Here is a 16,996-nt window from a genome sequence, read left to right on the forward strand (position 1 = left end):
AGATGTCTTTAGTGCTTCTCCATATCGTAAAAGACATCAGGTTATAGGAGGACCGAACAATACCACCACTATCTGCTTCGATTCAGATATCTTTTTCCTCTTTTTACTTCATGTATCCTTCCTCAATAAGGAATAGATATTTCAATACTATCCTAAACACACATTCGTCAATCCGATCGATAAATTTTAGAAAATCAACAAATATCATGCCTGAAAATTATTACAAACAAATGCATAAACATAGACCATTCAAAGGTAAGCTAATCGTCTAATATCATCAGCATCAGCATAAGTCTCTCCTCCCATACGACTTTCAAAGTCAAGATTATGGCTATATCAATTCGGGTATCTGAACGGAGGTGATTGAGATGTTGTGTATTCGCGAGGGATCATATTGCTAGTATGGATAGACTGCTAAATTTCACATTATTACCTTCATTTGTGTTTTTCTTTCCTGATTAGAGGTTGAAGCTGAAAGAGAAGATTTCGATCAATCAATTCAACCGAAAACTACAAAAGTACCAGATCCAGATTTTAAGCCTGGACAAGGACTGAATAACCTTGTGAGTAAAAGTGAATAAATTTTCACCCGTATATAAGCTTGACTCACTAACTCAACCTTCATGAATCAGCCTTATTCTAAGGATTTCACTCCTAAGCAAGATGGATTCAAAGCTATTATACCTGAAAATGAAGAAAAATCTAATATTTACAAAGTATGTTATAGTCATATGTCTCATGTGAAAAGATCCCTTCGACTGTATAGCTAAATGCTTTACATTTCCCAATTTCATAAAGATGATGATCTCTGGTATAGTAAGTGATTAATGCGACTGATGTCTTCACACCAATTTGATCTATCTTACTAATGTCTTCATTGTAGACACCTAGACCGATCGCATTTGTATCTACTTTAGATGAAAATGGAAAACCCAATGTGAGTACTTCCCTACTCCTGCTCAGATGTCCTGAATTTGGGATGTTTTCCAAGTTATCAAAATTGATAAATCGACCAATGTGTCATCACAAAAACAGCTCGCACCAATGTCATATTTCAATGCATGTGGACATAATCCACCGATAATTATGGTAAGTGTTACAGCAGGTAAACATGAAGATGGATGGAAAGGTAAGTTATAACCAATCATCATGAGACAAACTGATTCGATTGAATTGTAGATACAAATCATAATATCAAAACAAACAAAGAATTTTGCGTTTCAATTATCTCAGAAACTTTTTTAGAAGCTGCAAATTATACTGCAATCGACGCACCACCTGAAGTTGACGAATGGGCTTTGTCAGGTTTAACTCAAAGATCTTCAGAGTAAGTATGAATTAAATCTCGATTTGAGTTATTCCTTTCAGTGTTCTCTCAAATCGATTAACTAATTTATCGAATGAATAACCTTATAATCGTGACTTACATGTAGGACTGTTAAACCACCACATGTAGCTGAATCTGGATTTTCAATGGAATGTACTTTAGAACATTTTCATGAAGTTATAGGTGATAACGGTAAACCAAGTCATAGTGTGATTCTAGGTAGAGTTAAGAGGTTCCAAGTGGTAAGTTTCTCTTTGGGATTTCAATCATGATCAAACACATACCATATATTATTGTGATGGTCAGTCCTAACTTACTAGATACTGTTTAATTGCTACTATTGTAGAAAGAATTCGTTTTAGATCCAAATGATCCATTCAAAGTCTTGACTGAAAAGCTAAGACCAATAGGTAGATTAGGTGGCATAACATATTCGAGAACTACTCAGTGAGTTCATTCCTATCACACCAGAAGAGATACCTGCATGGTCAACTGCATGATCAATATAATCGATTACTAACATTGTAATTCTATTCTGTTAAGAATGGTCGAAATTCCTCGTCCAGTATGGGATCAAGTCAAAGATACGCCTGAGGTGAAACAAGCTTTAGAACAAGGTGCCAAGAAGGTATAAGGGATTATATTGTTTTAAATACATTGCCGCAGGAGGTTCTTAGAGAATTCATGTAGATCATTTAGCGTAATTCTCAGCAATTGTCGTGAGGAGATGTTGAGCGATATATATTTTATATACATGTCTATGCCGATAGGTATTGTACACAATTGTCGATATCTTTTAGATATGCTATGCAGGGTATGATAATGCGAATTATTGTGATAGACTACTAGAATGACTAATCTCTCCGTCTTGCTGGTCCAAACCTTGTCTAAAAATTAAAGCAAATTTCGTACAAATAATCAGCTACATCATCTCTCCAAGCCAGGAATCGCAATCTTCATCAAATGAGCTAATGAGCTGATAACTTACCAACGATACTTCTCTTACGGTATATCTTTCAAGTAGGTCTCTGAAGTTGACTTTACTGGAATCTAAATGACCATTATCCAATTTACATGTTTTATTGAAAGATGCTAAAGATGGTATAGTGACATAGACCGCTATAACAGTCTAAATAAAAATCATGCATTGGAAAAGGAACAGTTACTGATTAGCTCTCTAATTCAATGATCAACTCGACATTACAAAGGCAAAAGCTCACCTTTTGTACCAGAGCATTTACACGCATGATTGTGTTGATCCATTTCCAACTTAGTCTATCATCATACCAATCTTCATTTCCATATGGTGATGTTAATTTATCTGAAGGATCTTCGTAGACTGGTATGACTATACAAGCGAAACTGCATATCACCGCCGAAATAATGATCAGGTCAGTATTCGTGCATACGTTAATTCCATGACGTGAATGAGAAAACTTATGATTTTCTGTTGAATGGAAAAAGGTGTTTTCAATTGTAGAACATAATCAAAAATAAACTTACGCAGAATGACTAAAAGCAGGACCTCTCCTATATAATAACCAATCACAACAGAACTTTATACCATCTTTAACTACCCAACCTAATGATCTATAATGATGATATGCTATATAAGATACTAATGTTGGATCATCAGGTAACATTGGTGTAGGGGTCGATAAGGGATTAGATAGCGATAATGTTGCAGGAGGTGTAAGGAGTAATGCAAGAATTGCAGGACCATTTGGAACGTATGTTTGCTATAAGTCAAGAAAGTTAGAAATAGCGTGCTAAGAACAATTAATGCTTTATACCAAGATTGAGAATGAAACTCACAGTGTTAGGATCGAATACTTTCAAAACACCTAAACCCAAAGTTAAGAATAAAGCTTCTTCTAAACTCAATTGTAGATGTTCCATTTCTTCTACTAAATTTTCATCGAAGAGATCTTCTTCCTCTACTTCTTCCTCTTGTTCATCACCATCATTCTGAATTATATTCGTTTGTATAGGTTGAGAAGAAAGCTGAGATTGAGATTGAGATATTGGAGGTACAGATTCATTGGGGCTTGGATTCGAAGCTCCTTCTTGATTAGTTTCTGCAGCTGGCGTTGTTGATGGCGGAGGTGGACGTCTTTTGAAAGCTTTTCTACCTCTATTACGATTTTGATCTGGTCTAGTTGGTCTAACTAAGAAAGTTTGAGGGGTCAAGTTCATTGGATCTATTATTGGATTTTCTGTTGTAGTTGTAGTTGTTGATGTTGAAGGTGTAGGTGAAGTTGACTGAATTTGAATATCTATATTCATACTGTCATCCCCTTCTTGTATTGCATTATCATCATCATCATCAATATCGTTTATCTCTATTGTCTGACTAAGTGGTGAAAGTGAAGAAGGTAGATTTTGTTGTTGTTGAACGGAAGAAGTCAAAACCTTTTCAGCTTGTTTAGCAGCATCTAACATTGCAGCAGCTCTATCAATTTTAAATTGTTTTCTTGCTAATCTACGCTGTTCTCTCATTTGTTCTGCGGCAAGAGCTATAATATTATCAATGGTAGATTATGATCAGCTCGCTATCATTGCATCATGACTGAATAACTGTATAATTGTTTAAATGATAAATAGAGCAGAAAGGTTTGTGATCAGGAATAAAGAAGAAGAAGGTTAAAAGTCATCATTCTTTTGTTTTGAAAAAAGTGAGACTGTTGAGCTTGTTAAGTTTATTCATCATTGAAATGAGATTGCGATAGTAGTGATAGATTGTTGGATGAAGGGGAGGATGGTATGAAATTGATAATGATCATGAAAGGTATATCTTCTCATAAAGAGAAACTTTAAAAGTCATACTCACTTGCACCACCTTTTAACAAATCCAATCTTCTTTCTTTCCAAGAAGGTTCACTTCTACTTAAACTACCTTTACCAAAAAAACCTTTTTGAAATATGACTTGTTTTGAATATGCATCTTCAATCCAAATTGATCTTGTGATTGGATCAAATATACCTATACAATTCGGTATTTCAATTTGATTTGATGACGACGATGAGAATCCTAGTTTAGGTATATAAGTCGAAAGTATAGAATCTTTTGAAGAGGAAGAGGAAGAAGAAGATTTTGATGTTGTTGTAGTAGAAGAAGAAGAAGATGATGAAGAAGGTCCATTGAATAAGATAGGTAGAGGATTAGCATATTTCTTTTGATTTGCTAAATGTCTTAATCTAGCTGCATTTTTACCATTATTGTTATTATTTGGGTTGCTAGGAACGGCTGATCTAGATGGCGTAGAAGGTCCAGCAATTGGCGAAGAAATCTCGGTCATGGCCCAAGCTGCACAATAAAAAAAAGGTGATAGGTGATATCAAATACAATTGAGAGTTAAACGATTATTGGAGAATAAGAGATAGTTTGGAAGATGTAGTTCAACCCTTGACATGAATTAGTTCAGCTTCGAAACTGACAATCCTCCTGCAATAATTTTCCCTCGGTGGAGGCAGGTGAAAAAGTAAGACTTTTAGGTTCAAAAGAATTAACCAAGTCGTTTATTGCTGGGAGATAAAATCTGAACTGCAAAGTATAAGCTCACAAGTCACTCATGTTCATTATGCAGGAGGTATGGGTTCATATAACTAGGCGGACCATTTGATAAGTCAATCATTTTCAAGCGCAGTAAGCGATAGTTCCTCCTCGGTCTGTCCGCTCATTCGTTCCACCTTTTGAAATGCCAAACGGTTGTGGTTAACCACTGATGTTGATTAGTGATTATCTGACCAGTCAATGGTATGATATGCAGCTATCTCAAGCACAAACTGATAGGAAGAAATTGTACCCAGTAAATGCTCACACCCCCTTACCTGTCTACCTTCTCGTCCTTATCAGACTTTCCACAACTTCCATCCTTCACTTTGCACTCCCACTTGTGCAAATACCAAAATTCAGAATCATGGCTAAAAGGTGTATTGTTGGAACGTAAGATGATCTCATGACCAAATGTATGAATGTATGTAAGAAAACCGAAATAAACTAAAATGATAAACAATCATAATCCCTTTTAATCAAACCTTTTTATATGATTTCTAAAAGAATAGTTTACTCTTCATCGGCTTCTTCCTCTTCCTCTTCTTCTTCATCTTCTTCCTCTTCCTCATCTTCTTCTTCTCGTTCAGCTTCAAGAACAGCGGTAGCAATTCGGTCAAGATCTCGCCTAAAAGAGTGGAAGAAATCAAATCAGTATAAAATCTTAAATTTCAACAATAGATCATGCCAAGTAAACGTATGAAAATGCACATGACTATATGTGATGTTAAAAGAGTTTGGTTGTGATGATAAAAAATGTTTGGTTGGATTGAAGAAAAAAACCCTCAACTCACATGCCGTCTTGTGAGATTCTTCTACCACCATCTGGGTGAGCTTCAAGTACACCAATTTTTTCAAGTGATTGAACTACGTTTCTTTGTACACCAGTAGCTGAATCTCTGTGGTGAGATCTTCTTGTACCTCTTCGGTTTGATGTACCGTGCAATTTAGCAAGAGCACCTACACCAACATGTTTTCTAAGGTAAATGTGTCGAGCAACGGCGGCTAGTCAAGATTATAGAAATTAGTATACAATTCACCGTTTATTATTCTAGAAATGTTCTCCGTATTTCAAGAATCTGATCTAGAGATAATCTTATTCTACATTCTACATTCTATTGATATTCTCATTATCTTCCCGCAAAGTTTTCTTCTTTCTCGTTCCGTATTCTTTATTCTAATGTACGACTGAATATCTTAACAAAATCAAACTCACCAGCTCGAACGTAGTACCAATCAGGATCATAAGGAGCTAATTCTTTTTGGGCACCGGTTTTAACGATATCGACCCATGTTGGGATCTCGAGTTTACCGGATCTTTTAAGATGGGAAGAGTAAGCCTTGATGAAGGACTCGGCACTGTTGTTGTAATGTCGTTATTGTAGGTTGATTTGCATGATTATAGTTAAAGTTGATATAGCAATGATAGTAAATGAAAAACGTTGAATCAGCATTTCGCCCTTATACGGATCTATCTTTCACACCATCTCCATATATAACCATTCTATAGCATTTCCCTCAATAACGAGCTTCCTATGAATTCTGTGGGCCACATTTCGAATTGTCGTTGGTCTTTGATTGTCGATGGGTGATGATTCAAATTTGCTGTACTTCATTATCCATTGCTCCTTTCTTCACTTCTCCATGGGTATCCATCTGATCTTTCTTGTCCATCCTAATATGCTGATGAGATTGTCGACTTACCTGATGTCTCGTACACCTGGCATTTTGAATTTTGATGGATGAAGAAGAAGGGATAAGGGTGATTCTGAGTTATTTTAACAAACAGCCAACTTGTGCTAATGCAAGGCCAACGATTCCACGAACGGTAGCTATCCTGAGAATGTGAGTGTGAGGGAGAGCAGAAGCTAGAGTCCAATGCCATGCAAATGCATCACAGCCAGATAGCAAAGGAGGCAGCATCAACGAGTGTTGTCAAACAGAACAACCGCTCACAGTAGTGAGGAGTCAGAAGGTCACACCGTAGCTGCATACACGACAGTGGCAGATGGTTTTGCGGAGGAGGGACGTCGGAGTTAAGAACAAATGTTAAGCGATATCAGCGATTTGACGAAACTTGCAGACCACCTTTATTTGGTTAACCTATTTAAGTGATTCAAGCTTTCCACTTCGGCGGCGACACCCGATAACTATTCAGGGTGGCAAAAAGATGGGAGGTTTGAAGATTTCTTTGTTATTGATCTTTGACTTTTGGGACTTTACCGAACGATCAGATTACCACTAAGTTAGTTGGACATCATTAGCAAACCTGTTAAGAACAGCGCCGAACAACATCTTGACCTCCTGTAACATTGAAAGGACCATTAGACAAACGGATCGGAATAATTGATTCTCTGAAACACGTTGCAACATGTATGTATAATCTAACGCTTGATTCTATGACAAGCCTAGAAGCTAATTCACTATCACATCTTCAGGTCTCGTCTAATATTTCTGAATTTACCCTCATCAATTCAACCTGACTCATTCAAATTATCATTATCAAAACCTAAATCATTATCATCATGTACAATAACTGATTTAAAATTAGTACCTAAAAGGAGATTCGCTTTTGTTGGATATAAAAAAGAAGATGAAGCTCAAAAAGTTAAAGATTGGTTTGATGGTTCTTTCGAATTTGGTGGTGGGAAAGTAAAAGTTGATTTCGTTAGAGATGATGTGAGTTATTTGCATCTTCCAATGTCTTTAGTCAATATGATACTGCACTAGAGGTTATTGTATTGACGATTCATCATTAAAAATTTAATAGCCACTTGCACCTAAACCACCTAAAGAATCAAAATCAAAATCAACCAAACCAATCGATGGAAGCGATGAATCACAACCAACAGCGGGGCCTTCAAAGAGATTACAAGAATTTATGGATGTTATGAAAGGTGGTGATCCATCTTCATCAACTTCAACAACAGCGCCAACCATGAATACAAATGCAGTACCTGGAGAACAAGGCTGGATAGCCGATGGACAAATAACGAAAACAGAAAAAAGTAAAAAAGGTAAAGAGAAATCAATTGAGCCGGAAGAAGGATCTATTGTGAATGGTCTAGAAGGTGAAGATGACGACGCTGCTTGGATGAGAAGGAGACAGAATGCACAAATACAAGGAGAAGGGGAGTCTTCTGTAAGTATCCTTAAATTACCCATTGGATATAATGATCGTTTGATTAAGCTAATATATACTGTATATGTAGACATCCATTTCTAAACCGGACGAAGATTTGATATTATCTACAGGAAGATTATTTATAAGAAATTTAGCATTTATAGTTACATCATCTGAATTAAAAGAACATTTTGAAAGATTTGGTAAAATTGATGAAATTCATTTACCTATATCATCAACTACTGGAGAACCATTAGGTACAGCATTCATACAATTCCACCAAACTGAAGATGCATTGAAAGCGTATAAAGTATTAGATAAATCCACATTCCAAGGTAGATTATTACATATTTTACCTGGTAGGTCAAAACCTGGTCAAATTTCCTCTGTAGGAACGACAATAGATGGAAAAGTTTTAGGTAAAAAAGATGAATTGAAAGGTGAAATTAAAAGAAATGTAGATGAAAAGAGAAAGGAAGAAAGTAGAAAAGGTGTTAATTGGGCTACTTTATATATGAATGTGGGTGATAAATGCCGATACAAGGAATAATCTTATGAAATGAGAGTTTAAGCTGACCATTTGGTACTCCATACTATCTAGAGTGACGCAGTGGCAGCATCAGTAGCTAGTAGAATGGGAATTAATAAATCTGAATTATTAAATAGTGAATCTGGTAATTCAGCTGTTAAATTAGCTTTAGCAGAAACTACTGTAATAGAAGAAACGAAAAAATATTTTGAAAATGCAGGTATAAATTTAGATTCATTGAAACCTAAAGTACCTAGATCACAAACTATAATATTAGTTAAAAATATTCCATTTGGTACATCGATTCAAACTTTAACAGATTTATTTTCACAATTTGGTGGTAGTGGTTCTTTAAAAAGAGTTTTATTACCTCCTTCAGGTACTTTGGGTGTAATTGAATTTGAAAATCCACAAGAATCAAATAAAGCTTTTAAATCTTTATCTTATAGAAGATTAGGTAATTCTGTTATTTATTTAGAAAAAGGTCCAATAAATATGTTTAAAGAAGGTCAAAATTATGATCCAAAAGATAAACCAATATCGACTTTAGAAAGAGAATTACAAGAACAAAAAGCTTTAATGGATAGATTTAATGAAATCAACGGTAATGGTGATGGTGGTGATAATAATCAAAATCAAGATCAAAATAAATTAAAAGGTAACGAAATGATTAGAGAAGTTGCAGATGAAAATGATGAAAGTGGATCAACGTTATTCTTGAAAAATTTGAATTTTTCAACAACAACAGAAAAATTAAATAGTGTTTTAAAAAATTTACCTGGATTTTCATTTTGTAGAGTTCAAATTAAAAATGATCCAAAAAGACCAAATGAAAAATTATCAATGGGATATGGATTTGTTGGATTTAAAACTAAAAAAGAAGCTGAAAAGGGATTAAAAGTTTTAGAAAATTTTGAAATTGATAATAAAATTTTACAAGTTAAATTTGCACAAAGAGGTTCTGATGAAGATGATCGTCGTGATAATCGTCAAAATAAAGATAATAGTGATGCTTTAGAAGGAGGAGGTAAAACGAAATCAACAAAATTATTAGTTAAAAATTTACCATTTGAAATTTCAAAGAAAGAAGTTAGAGAATTATTTAGTTCATATGGACAAGTAAAATCATTAAGATTACCACGTAAATCAATTCCATCATCAAATGGATCAAATTCAACAAGAGGTTTTGCTTTTTTAGAATTTACTACACATACAGAAGCTTTGAGAGCAAAAGAATCTTTAAAACATACACATTTATTAGGTAGACATTTAGTTTTAGAATGGGCAAAACAAAATGATGATGTTGATTTAACTGATTTAAGAGAAAAAGTTGGTAGAGATGTTAAATTTTTATCAGATGATCAAGGTGGTAGACAAGGTAAGAGAAGAAAATTGGATTTCTCTGCTGGAGCGGGAGCTAGTGAAGATATGGATGGATTGGATATGGAGTAGAGTAATAGATGGAGATTGAATCATGGTATACTGATATGAACCGCGATATTCAATATATATGATAGTTTTTATTGTAATGCATAATTATGATTGTTTGCTACATGAAGATTTATTTGAATTGTTTTCTTATATTACTATAATTATACTTGTATTAGACTTATATGCTACTACTGCTACTACTACCGCTACTGAATGTCATTTCATTTCATATTCTATTTGTTCTCTTTTGAAGTATTTAATGGAGTTTCACTTCCTTTTTCACCTTGTTTACCTGGTGAATGTGAATATTCAGGATTTGCTGAAGATCGATTTGTGAAATCTTTACCGGACTGATTAATATTCAAGCACTTTTATGAGCATATGTCCTAATGACACAGCATTTATTCAAAATCAAATTACTCACCTCGTTTTCTACTTGTTTAGCGGCTGTTTCAGGATTAGCGTCTTTGTTGAATGCTGCATCTGTGTGAGCTACATCGTCTGTCTATAAAATGGGATCGAAATATCAGCATTTGTAATATATTATAGCCATCCATTGACCGTTATACATAGGTTTGATTCTACCGCGAGAACCGAGATAGTCTCAGAAAGTAATAGCATGACCATAGGAAATCAGACTCACTCCTGCACCTGTTGAACCAGCTTCATCAGAATATAATTCTTTTTGACCTTTATCACTTGCGTAACCTCTTATTTGTTGTCCATTGTAAGCTGAAGCTGATCTAATTGATAAATTTGATATTGTTCTAGTTTGTCTAATTCTTGATGGTCCTGCTACAGATGCGGTAAAAGTTGATAATTCAACTGGTACTGGACCTGTTGTAGGTGGAATTAATGGTGTTCGGAATAAAATTGAAAGTGTTCTTTTGGTTGAGTGAAACATTATGATTTTGTGTTTGATGCGAGATAGGTTAGTTGTGAATATATACGTTGGATGTTTGTGTATTGATTGATAAATGGGTAGAATTGATAAATACAACTGTTGAAGAGCTTTGTTATATATATATAACTTGATTTGCCTCCTGACGATTAATAATGGAGTTCAAGGACTACAATCACATTGATCTCAGACTGGTGATCACCCACTTGTAAAGGCCGTATTCGGATAATCAATTATATTTAATCCAATTTGAGCTAATTGACGTCATTCCCATCATACGTGCAATCTGAGTGTGGCATCAAAGGCAAAGTGGAGATCACCGGTTAATCAACTAGAAGTGAGACACGCGTCAAAAGCAAAAGTCTAAAAACCGCTCGGATTTTCGCGATATGCAAATGATAATAGCCAAGCAACGAGCTTTCTTGACGTTGAGAAAGTGTAGTTAGAATATACGTATATTACCTATCAACATTGCTTCGTTATATAGATAAACATCGACTATTACAACAGTCATCCCAAGAACAGCATCTCACAGTTCGCGATGATATCAAGGCGTTCTTTATTAGCCGTAGCAACTTTATTAGCTTTTTCAGCTGTAGTTTTGGGTAAATCAGAAAAAGTAAGCTAGAGAGGGAGCATTGGGTGAAAGCTATCAGCGTTGTCAAGCATTATCGAGAAACTCAGTGAAATACTGATATGACTTCAATGTATTTGGTAGGCTCAAGAATTCTTCCATGCACCACCTACACATCATTCTGGTGAACATCATGGTACATCAATGAAAAAGCTATTTTCAGCTTTATTCCCTTTCGAAAGTCCTGCTTATAACTCTAGTGAGTTTTGGCAATCACTCTTGGCATAACACTTGCTGTGGTCATACTGACAATACTGATGAATAAATAGTCCTAGCTACATTCTACATATCTTCGTAAGTATTGGTATATCCAAATCGTGAGGTGAACCAACGAACAAAGCTTACTTCAAGATCATTTGAACTTCCCAGTATACCAAACTTCATTTTATTAGCTGTACCAGCAACATTAGAACCATCATCTTTGAATACAATGATAGCTTTTGCTACAGGTGGATTGTTAGGTGATGTATTTTTACATCTAGTACCTCATTCCTTCTTTGGTGAAGGTCATTCAGAAGATGGTTGTTCAGGGAGATCAGTTATTGTAGAAGAAAAGAGAAATATTGTTATTGGGTAAGTGAAGATACCATGGTTGAAGCCTTATCGCTTGATTGGAAGTTGGACTCAGAGCTTACTGTTGGCAAATTTATGCCTGAAGAGGAGCAATCTTCCTTGGTTTCGCAGCTTTTTTCGTTTTAGATAAAACAATGAGAGTTTTAAATTATTCTGCGGGAAATGAACCGCATTCCCACTCTCACTCTCATAGCCATTCTCATGGTCATTCACATGGTATTGAAAATTCAGAATCAACAGGAAAATCAACTTCAACATCATTATCATCATCAACTAGTAACGAATTAAAACAACGTAAATTACCTTCAGATGTAACTTCGATTGAACCTAAAGCACCTACAACAAAAGAAAACAATAAAAAAGAAGTCAACCAATCTTTAAAATTATCAGCATACTTGAATTTGTTTGGTGATTTTACACATAATATTACAGATGGATTAGCAATGGCAGCTAGTTTTTATTCTTCACCAGCTTTAGGTGCGGTAACTACTATAGCTACTTTTTGTCATGAAATTCCACATGAAGTGAGTTGTAACATATCTTTTCGCCCATCATTATACAAAAAGACTGATAGAATTATTGACAAATGCTGATTATTTGTTTTGTTTAATTGGGTAGATTGCTGATTATTCAATTTTGATCAAATCTGGGTTTACAAAATCACAAGCTATGGGATCACAGTTCTTTACTGCTGTAGGTGCATTCGTCGGTACATTTTTAGGTATTTGGATAGCAGAAACTTCAGGTACAGGAAATAAAGAAATCGTGATTGAAGTTGGACAAGGTTTGTTTGGCACTTCTGTCGGTGCTGGCGAATTAGTTATTCCTATGACTGCTGGAGGTAAGTTCTACATCCTTCTTACACACCTATCGTATCAATCTTGGTATAGTCCCAATATGTGGATTAAAATTGATGATTGTTTTCTATGATAAAAGGTTTCTTATACATCGCAAGTGTTAGTGTAATCCCAGAGTTGCTAGAAGAGTCAAAGAGTGCCAAACAAGCTTTGAAAGAGGTGAGTCCATAGTGTTCTGCTCAGCTATATAGTTGTTTCATTACTGATGTACAAATATATAGTACGCTGCTATGGCATTCGGTGTGTTTTGTATGGTAAGTGATTCTTGGAATTGATCGGACCCCACCGCGAGGCACAGATACAATGACCCCCTTGTTCCGTGATAGTTGATTGATCTAATGTTTGTTTTTACACCTTTTAGGCTGTCATTGCATGGAATGAGTAGAGTAGTTACAGTAGAGCAGTAGAGCAGTATAGATGAGAATGTAAAAGGTTTAGAGTATATACATATCACCATACTCAGACTTGTCCAAATGCACTGCAACACGTTTGCAGTAATAGCAATGATGTTTGTTTTGCATCCTATTCGCGTCTTTGTTCGTTTTCCCCAAAGATGTGATCGGGACATGAGAGATGTGCATGTGTCGTCATCATGCCTTGTGAGAAATGTTTACACTTTTATAATTATTGTTCAAAATTGAAAATTGCCACATTTGGGTCCAGATCTTTCGAAACCCTTGATTACTACTTTTTTGATCTTATGAAAATCCCACGAGAAACAACCAAGTAAGCATACAAACATTTTAATCGTCATCCTTTTTCTCTTTATTTATTTGTACATTCCATTCCGTTTGTTTACATCTACATCTACTAACTAGACAACATCAACTATAGTAGTCGCGTTTGACATACATATCACTGTTGTGTATTGTAGGAGATTTGTGCATACATACAATTTTAGGAAGAATTCATCTAAACAGAATATTCATATATAATCGATCAACTCGAACTAACTACCTTGGAACAGTAGAATTTAGACAATGAGTTCAACAGATAAACATCACGCTACCTTCTCTTGGGGTGCAGGAGCGCAAACTGTAAGTGGATCTCAGCAATAATTCTAGATGCAGATTGAAAATTAGAATTCATCCAAACTAGAAAGATATCTTAGTACAAAGGAACAGGATGTTAGCTCTTGTAGTTGTTTACAGGGATTTTTTGCTAATTTTTTTATCTTCGATTTTCTCGTTTCTTCCTGCTTATAACCTGAAAATATATATATATATATCAATAACGAAAAACATATATACGTGACATCGATAATAGGTCAACATCGCAGGAAACTTCAACAACTGGTCAGCAGATGCTACACCTTTAGAAAAACAAGCAGATGGTAGTTTCACCGCTCAAGTACCTTTACCTTGGGGTGAAAAACAAGCTTTCAAATATGTAGTCGATGGTGGTGAGTAAGACTTCATAAGATAGATTGTTGTGATTTATACTGAATGATACCCTTTCCTTGTGTATAGAATGGAAAGTAAGGGAGGATGAAGCTAAAGAATGGGGTGAGTATCCTGTATGAAGAGATAGTTTAATCATTCACATTGCACATACTTATATTCATCCTTCCAACTATAGATGCCGCTGGAAATATGAACAACGTTTACACTGCACCACCCCCACCTGTATCGACAAGTCACGAACCTGCTCATCATCAATCTCATGCTCCTTCTGCTGCAGCTGTTTCACAAGCAGCACCAACACCAGCACCAGCCTCAACAGAAAAAACAGCTAAACCAACTGAAGAAGATAAACCATCTGAACGATCCACCGGTTTTTCATCCTCTGCTGCTAGTGCAGGACCTGTACCAGCTGCCGTACCAGCTAAGAATGTCAAAGATACACCTGCACCAACATCATCAACATCGGCAAAAACTGAACCTGAAACTTTAATAGCTTCTTCCGCTCCTGGTGCTGCTTCTTCTTCCCCAAAATCATCATCTGGTCTTGCTGCTTTCAATTTAGGTAGTCCAGCTTTCCCAACTAGTCAAAAACCAAAATCAACTTCAACGAACGAAACCGTAATTGCCCCAGCTACAACCTCAACCACCACTACTACCGCTCCTTCAGCTACCACTTCTGCCCCTGCCGTTACTGTACCTGCTGAGCCAGTTGTACCTGCCTCAACAACCGATGCTCAGATTCCAGCTCCAGCTGCTGCTAAAGCAAATGCTACACCTTTGGCTGAAGAACCAATCGCAGTTCAAATTGAAAAAGTAGCTAAACAAGCAAATATTGGTGAAGCTCCTCAACCAGGTACAGAAGAACATGGTATCGCAGAAAAAGCTTCAGATTTCGCTGCTGGTGCTCTTGCTGCCATTGGCGCTGTAGTTGGAAATGCTGCTGTCGCTGTAGAAAACTTCACTGGTGTAGATCTCGGTCATGCTCCTGTAAGTGATCTAGATTCCATATTGCAAGTCGGCATAACTGATACCCTACGCACTACCATAGATCTCAGTCGAAGAAGCCAAAGCCCAAGGTATTGATATTAAGACACTCGACAAAGTTGATGCTCCTACCGATACTGTAGCCCCTGTCGGTACTGCCCCACCAGCTTCAGCTGTCGATGCTCTTCAAGAAAAAGTTGATGCATTGAAGGTTGGTACTTCAGCATCAACTTCAACAGATACTACCGGTATTTCTGCTGTACCTTTACCAAAGACTGCTGAACCAAAAAGTAAGTGATCCTGTGTTCAACTTTTAAACGTGTGTCGAGCTTCTAAGCTAATCATGAATAAAACCCAATTAGCATCTCTCCCTCCACCTGGAACAGTAAACTTGAACCAACCTGAACCAGAGAAAAAACCTGAACATGATATTCCAGCCCAACACGAAACAGTTGAAAACCATCAATCAGTTCCCCAACCAATCATAACCACTATATCAGATAAAGATCCTAAAAAAGATAGAACAGCGGCATCAACTTCAATCGATGATACAGCAGGTACAAAACCGATCGGAGCTAATCCTGGTGTATCAGCTAAAGCTGAAAAAGAAATTGCTGAAAGAGATCCAGCAAGAACTGCTGCTGCTTCTGATAGTCCTTTATCTGAACCTAAAGTTGCACCTGATGCTCCTGCTACAAACACCTCGAAAGGAAAAGATCAAAGTAAAAATGTTGATAAATTGACTCCAGAACCTCAAGCTAAATCAGCATCTTCCTCTATCCCACAGTCAACTTCAAGTTCAACTCCTCAATCTGCTTCAACTGTACCAGCTTCAGCTTCAGCTACTCAAACACATGCTACTCCAGCTGCCTCAGCTGCTCCAGCAACTGCTACCGTTCCACCAGTACACCCAAGTCCTGTTGCACCTTCAACACCAGCCAAAGTCGCTCCAGCTACACCAGCTAAAGATGTTACAGCTACTCCAGCTTCAATCTCTTCTACACCAGCTTCTACACCAGCTAAATCAACTCACACTAAAGAACAAACAACTGATTCAGATATCAGAAAGAGAAAATCTAGTTTCTTCCATAAAGTGAGTCATTGAGTTTTGATCTTGAACCATAAATTATTCATATTCTGATCGCTTTTCTATCTATCTGTTTCTATAGGTCAAACATGCTTTCTCAAGTAAAGATAAATCTAAATAGATGGGTATAATGCGTCGTCTCACGCAACCTTGTATGGCTTTGTCTTAGAATCTCGATTTCATATACCCCAATAATAATTAAAATATCATAATATAAGTTATACAATCTTTAATTTAATATCGATTCTTCTTCTTTCTTTCTTATGGATTTCAGGATTTTCTATTTTCTCTTTCTTCTTCTTCTTCCAATTTTAATTCTATTCAAACTTGTCCCTTTTCTTTTTATTGTGATTCCCTTTTATCTAGATGAAATAGTCTTTTCCTATAGATCTTAATGGAAATGAGGGTCTTAAAGGTATGCATTTGTTAATGTTAGCGAAAACCTAAATATGTCTTGTCTTTCGAAAACAAAGATGAAGGGTCAAGCCAAGGAAAAGCGTGATCGAGTGGTTCTGGTCGATAATTTTTTTTTTAATGTCAGATGCATGAATATTTATACGAATGTATTGAATCTAATAAAAGTGGTCAAAATC

At 36.0% G+C, this 16,996-nt stretch overlaps 7 protein-coding genes across 7 annotated transcripts; 4 read left to right on the plus strand and 3 right to left on the minus strand.

The window, feature by feature from the left end:
• Positions 1–206: 206 nt before the first annotated feature.
• Positions 207–1,961, plus strand: L201_003034 (uncharacterized protein; the record flags this gene model as incomplete). Its single annotated transcript, XM_066218796.1, has 10 exons — positions 207–255; positions 463–563; positions 633–716; positions 799–816; positions 884–937; positions 1,036–1,129; positions 1,180–1,327; positions 1,434–1,569; positions 1,674–1,774; positions 1,871–1,961. The coding sequence occupies 10 exons, from the start codon at positions 207–209 to the stop codon at positions 1,959–1,961; spliced, it is 876 nt and encodes a 291-aa protein (XP_066074893.1).
• Positions 1,962–2,181: 220 nt separating this feature from the next.
• On the minus strand, positions 2,182–4,626 carry L201_003035 (uncharacterized protein; the record flags this gene model as incomplete). The annotated part of the gene is made up of 6 exons (XM_066218797.1): positions 2,182–2,214; positions 2,316–2,456; positions 2,548–2,689; positions 2,831–3,066; positions 3,143–3,843; positions 4,158–4,626. 6 exons carry the CDS (start codon positions 4,624–4,626, stop codon positions 2,182–2,184), a joined length of 1,722 nt encoding a protein of 573 aa, XP_066074894.1.
• A 767-nt stretch (positions 4,627–5,393) lies between these two features.
• On the minus strand, positions 5,394–6,607 carry L201_003036 (uncharacterized protein; the record flags this gene model as incomplete). Its single annotated transcript, XM_066218798.1, has 4 exons — positions 5,394–5,508; positions 5,675–5,885; positions 6,097–6,239; positions 6,585–6,607. The coding sequence occupies 4 exons, from the start codon at positions 6,605–6,607 to the stop codon at positions 5,394–5,396; spliced, it is 492 nt and encodes a 163-aa protein (XP_066074895.1).
• Positions 6,608–7,050: 443 nt separating this feature from the next.
• Positions 7,051–9,985, plus strand: L201_003037 (uncharacterized protein; the record flags this gene model as incomplete). Its single annotated transcript, XM_066218799.1, has 5 exons — positions 7,051–7,073; positions 7,319–7,559; positions 7,651–8,022; positions 8,093–8,524; positions 8,606–9,985. The coding sequence occupies 5 exons, from the start codon at positions 7,051–7,053 to the stop codon at positions 9,983–9,985; spliced, it is 2,448 nt and encodes an 815-aa protein (XP_066074896.1).
• A 212-nt stretch (positions 9,986–10,197) lies between these two features.
• Positions 10,198–10,868, minus strand: L201_003038 (uncharacterized protein; the record flags this gene model as incomplete). Its single annotated transcript, XM_066218800.1, has 3 exons — positions 10,198–10,314; positions 10,389–10,469; positions 10,608–10,868. The coding sequence occupies 3 exons, from the start codon at positions 10,866–10,868 to the stop codon at positions 10,198–10,200; spliced, it is 459 nt and encodes a 152-aa protein (XP_066074897.1).
• A 538-nt stretch (positions 10,869–11,406) lies between these two features.
• On the plus strand, positions 11,407–13,314 carry L201_003039 (uncharacterized protein; the record flags this gene model as incomplete). The annotated part of the gene is made up of 9 exons (XM_066218801.1): positions 11,407–11,484; positions 11,584–11,698; positions 11,769–11,793; positions 11,869–12,072; positions 12,158–12,596; positions 12,691–12,913; positions 13,009–13,088; positions 13,151–13,183; positions 13,291–13,314. The coding sequence occupies 9 exons, from the start codon at positions 11,407–11,409 to the stop codon at positions 13,312–13,314; spliced, it is 1,221 nt and encodes a 406-aa protein (XP_066074898.1).
• Positions 13,315–13,909: 595 nt separating this feature from the next.
• Positions 13,910–16,524, plus strand: L201_003040 (uncharacterized protein; the record flags this gene model as incomplete). Its single annotated transcript, XM_066218802.1, has 7 exons — positions 13,910–13,966; positions 14,196–14,331; positions 14,399–14,434; positions 14,508–15,319; positions 15,381–15,606; positions 15,679–16,409; positions 16,486–16,524. The coding sequence occupies 7 exons, from the start codon at positions 13,910–13,912 to the stop codon at positions 16,522–16,524; spliced, it is 2,037 nt and encodes a 678-aa protein (XP_066074899.1).
• Positions 16,525–16,996: the final 472 nt, after the last annotated feature.

Source organism: Kwoniella dendrophila, chromosome 3 (assembly GCF_036810415.1).
Source record: "Kwoniella dendrophila CBS 6074 chromosome 3, complete sequence".
Classification (NCBI taxonomy): Eukaryota; Fungi; Basidiomycota; class Tremellomycetes; order Tremellales; family Cryptococcaceae; genus Kwoniella; species Kwoniella dendrophila.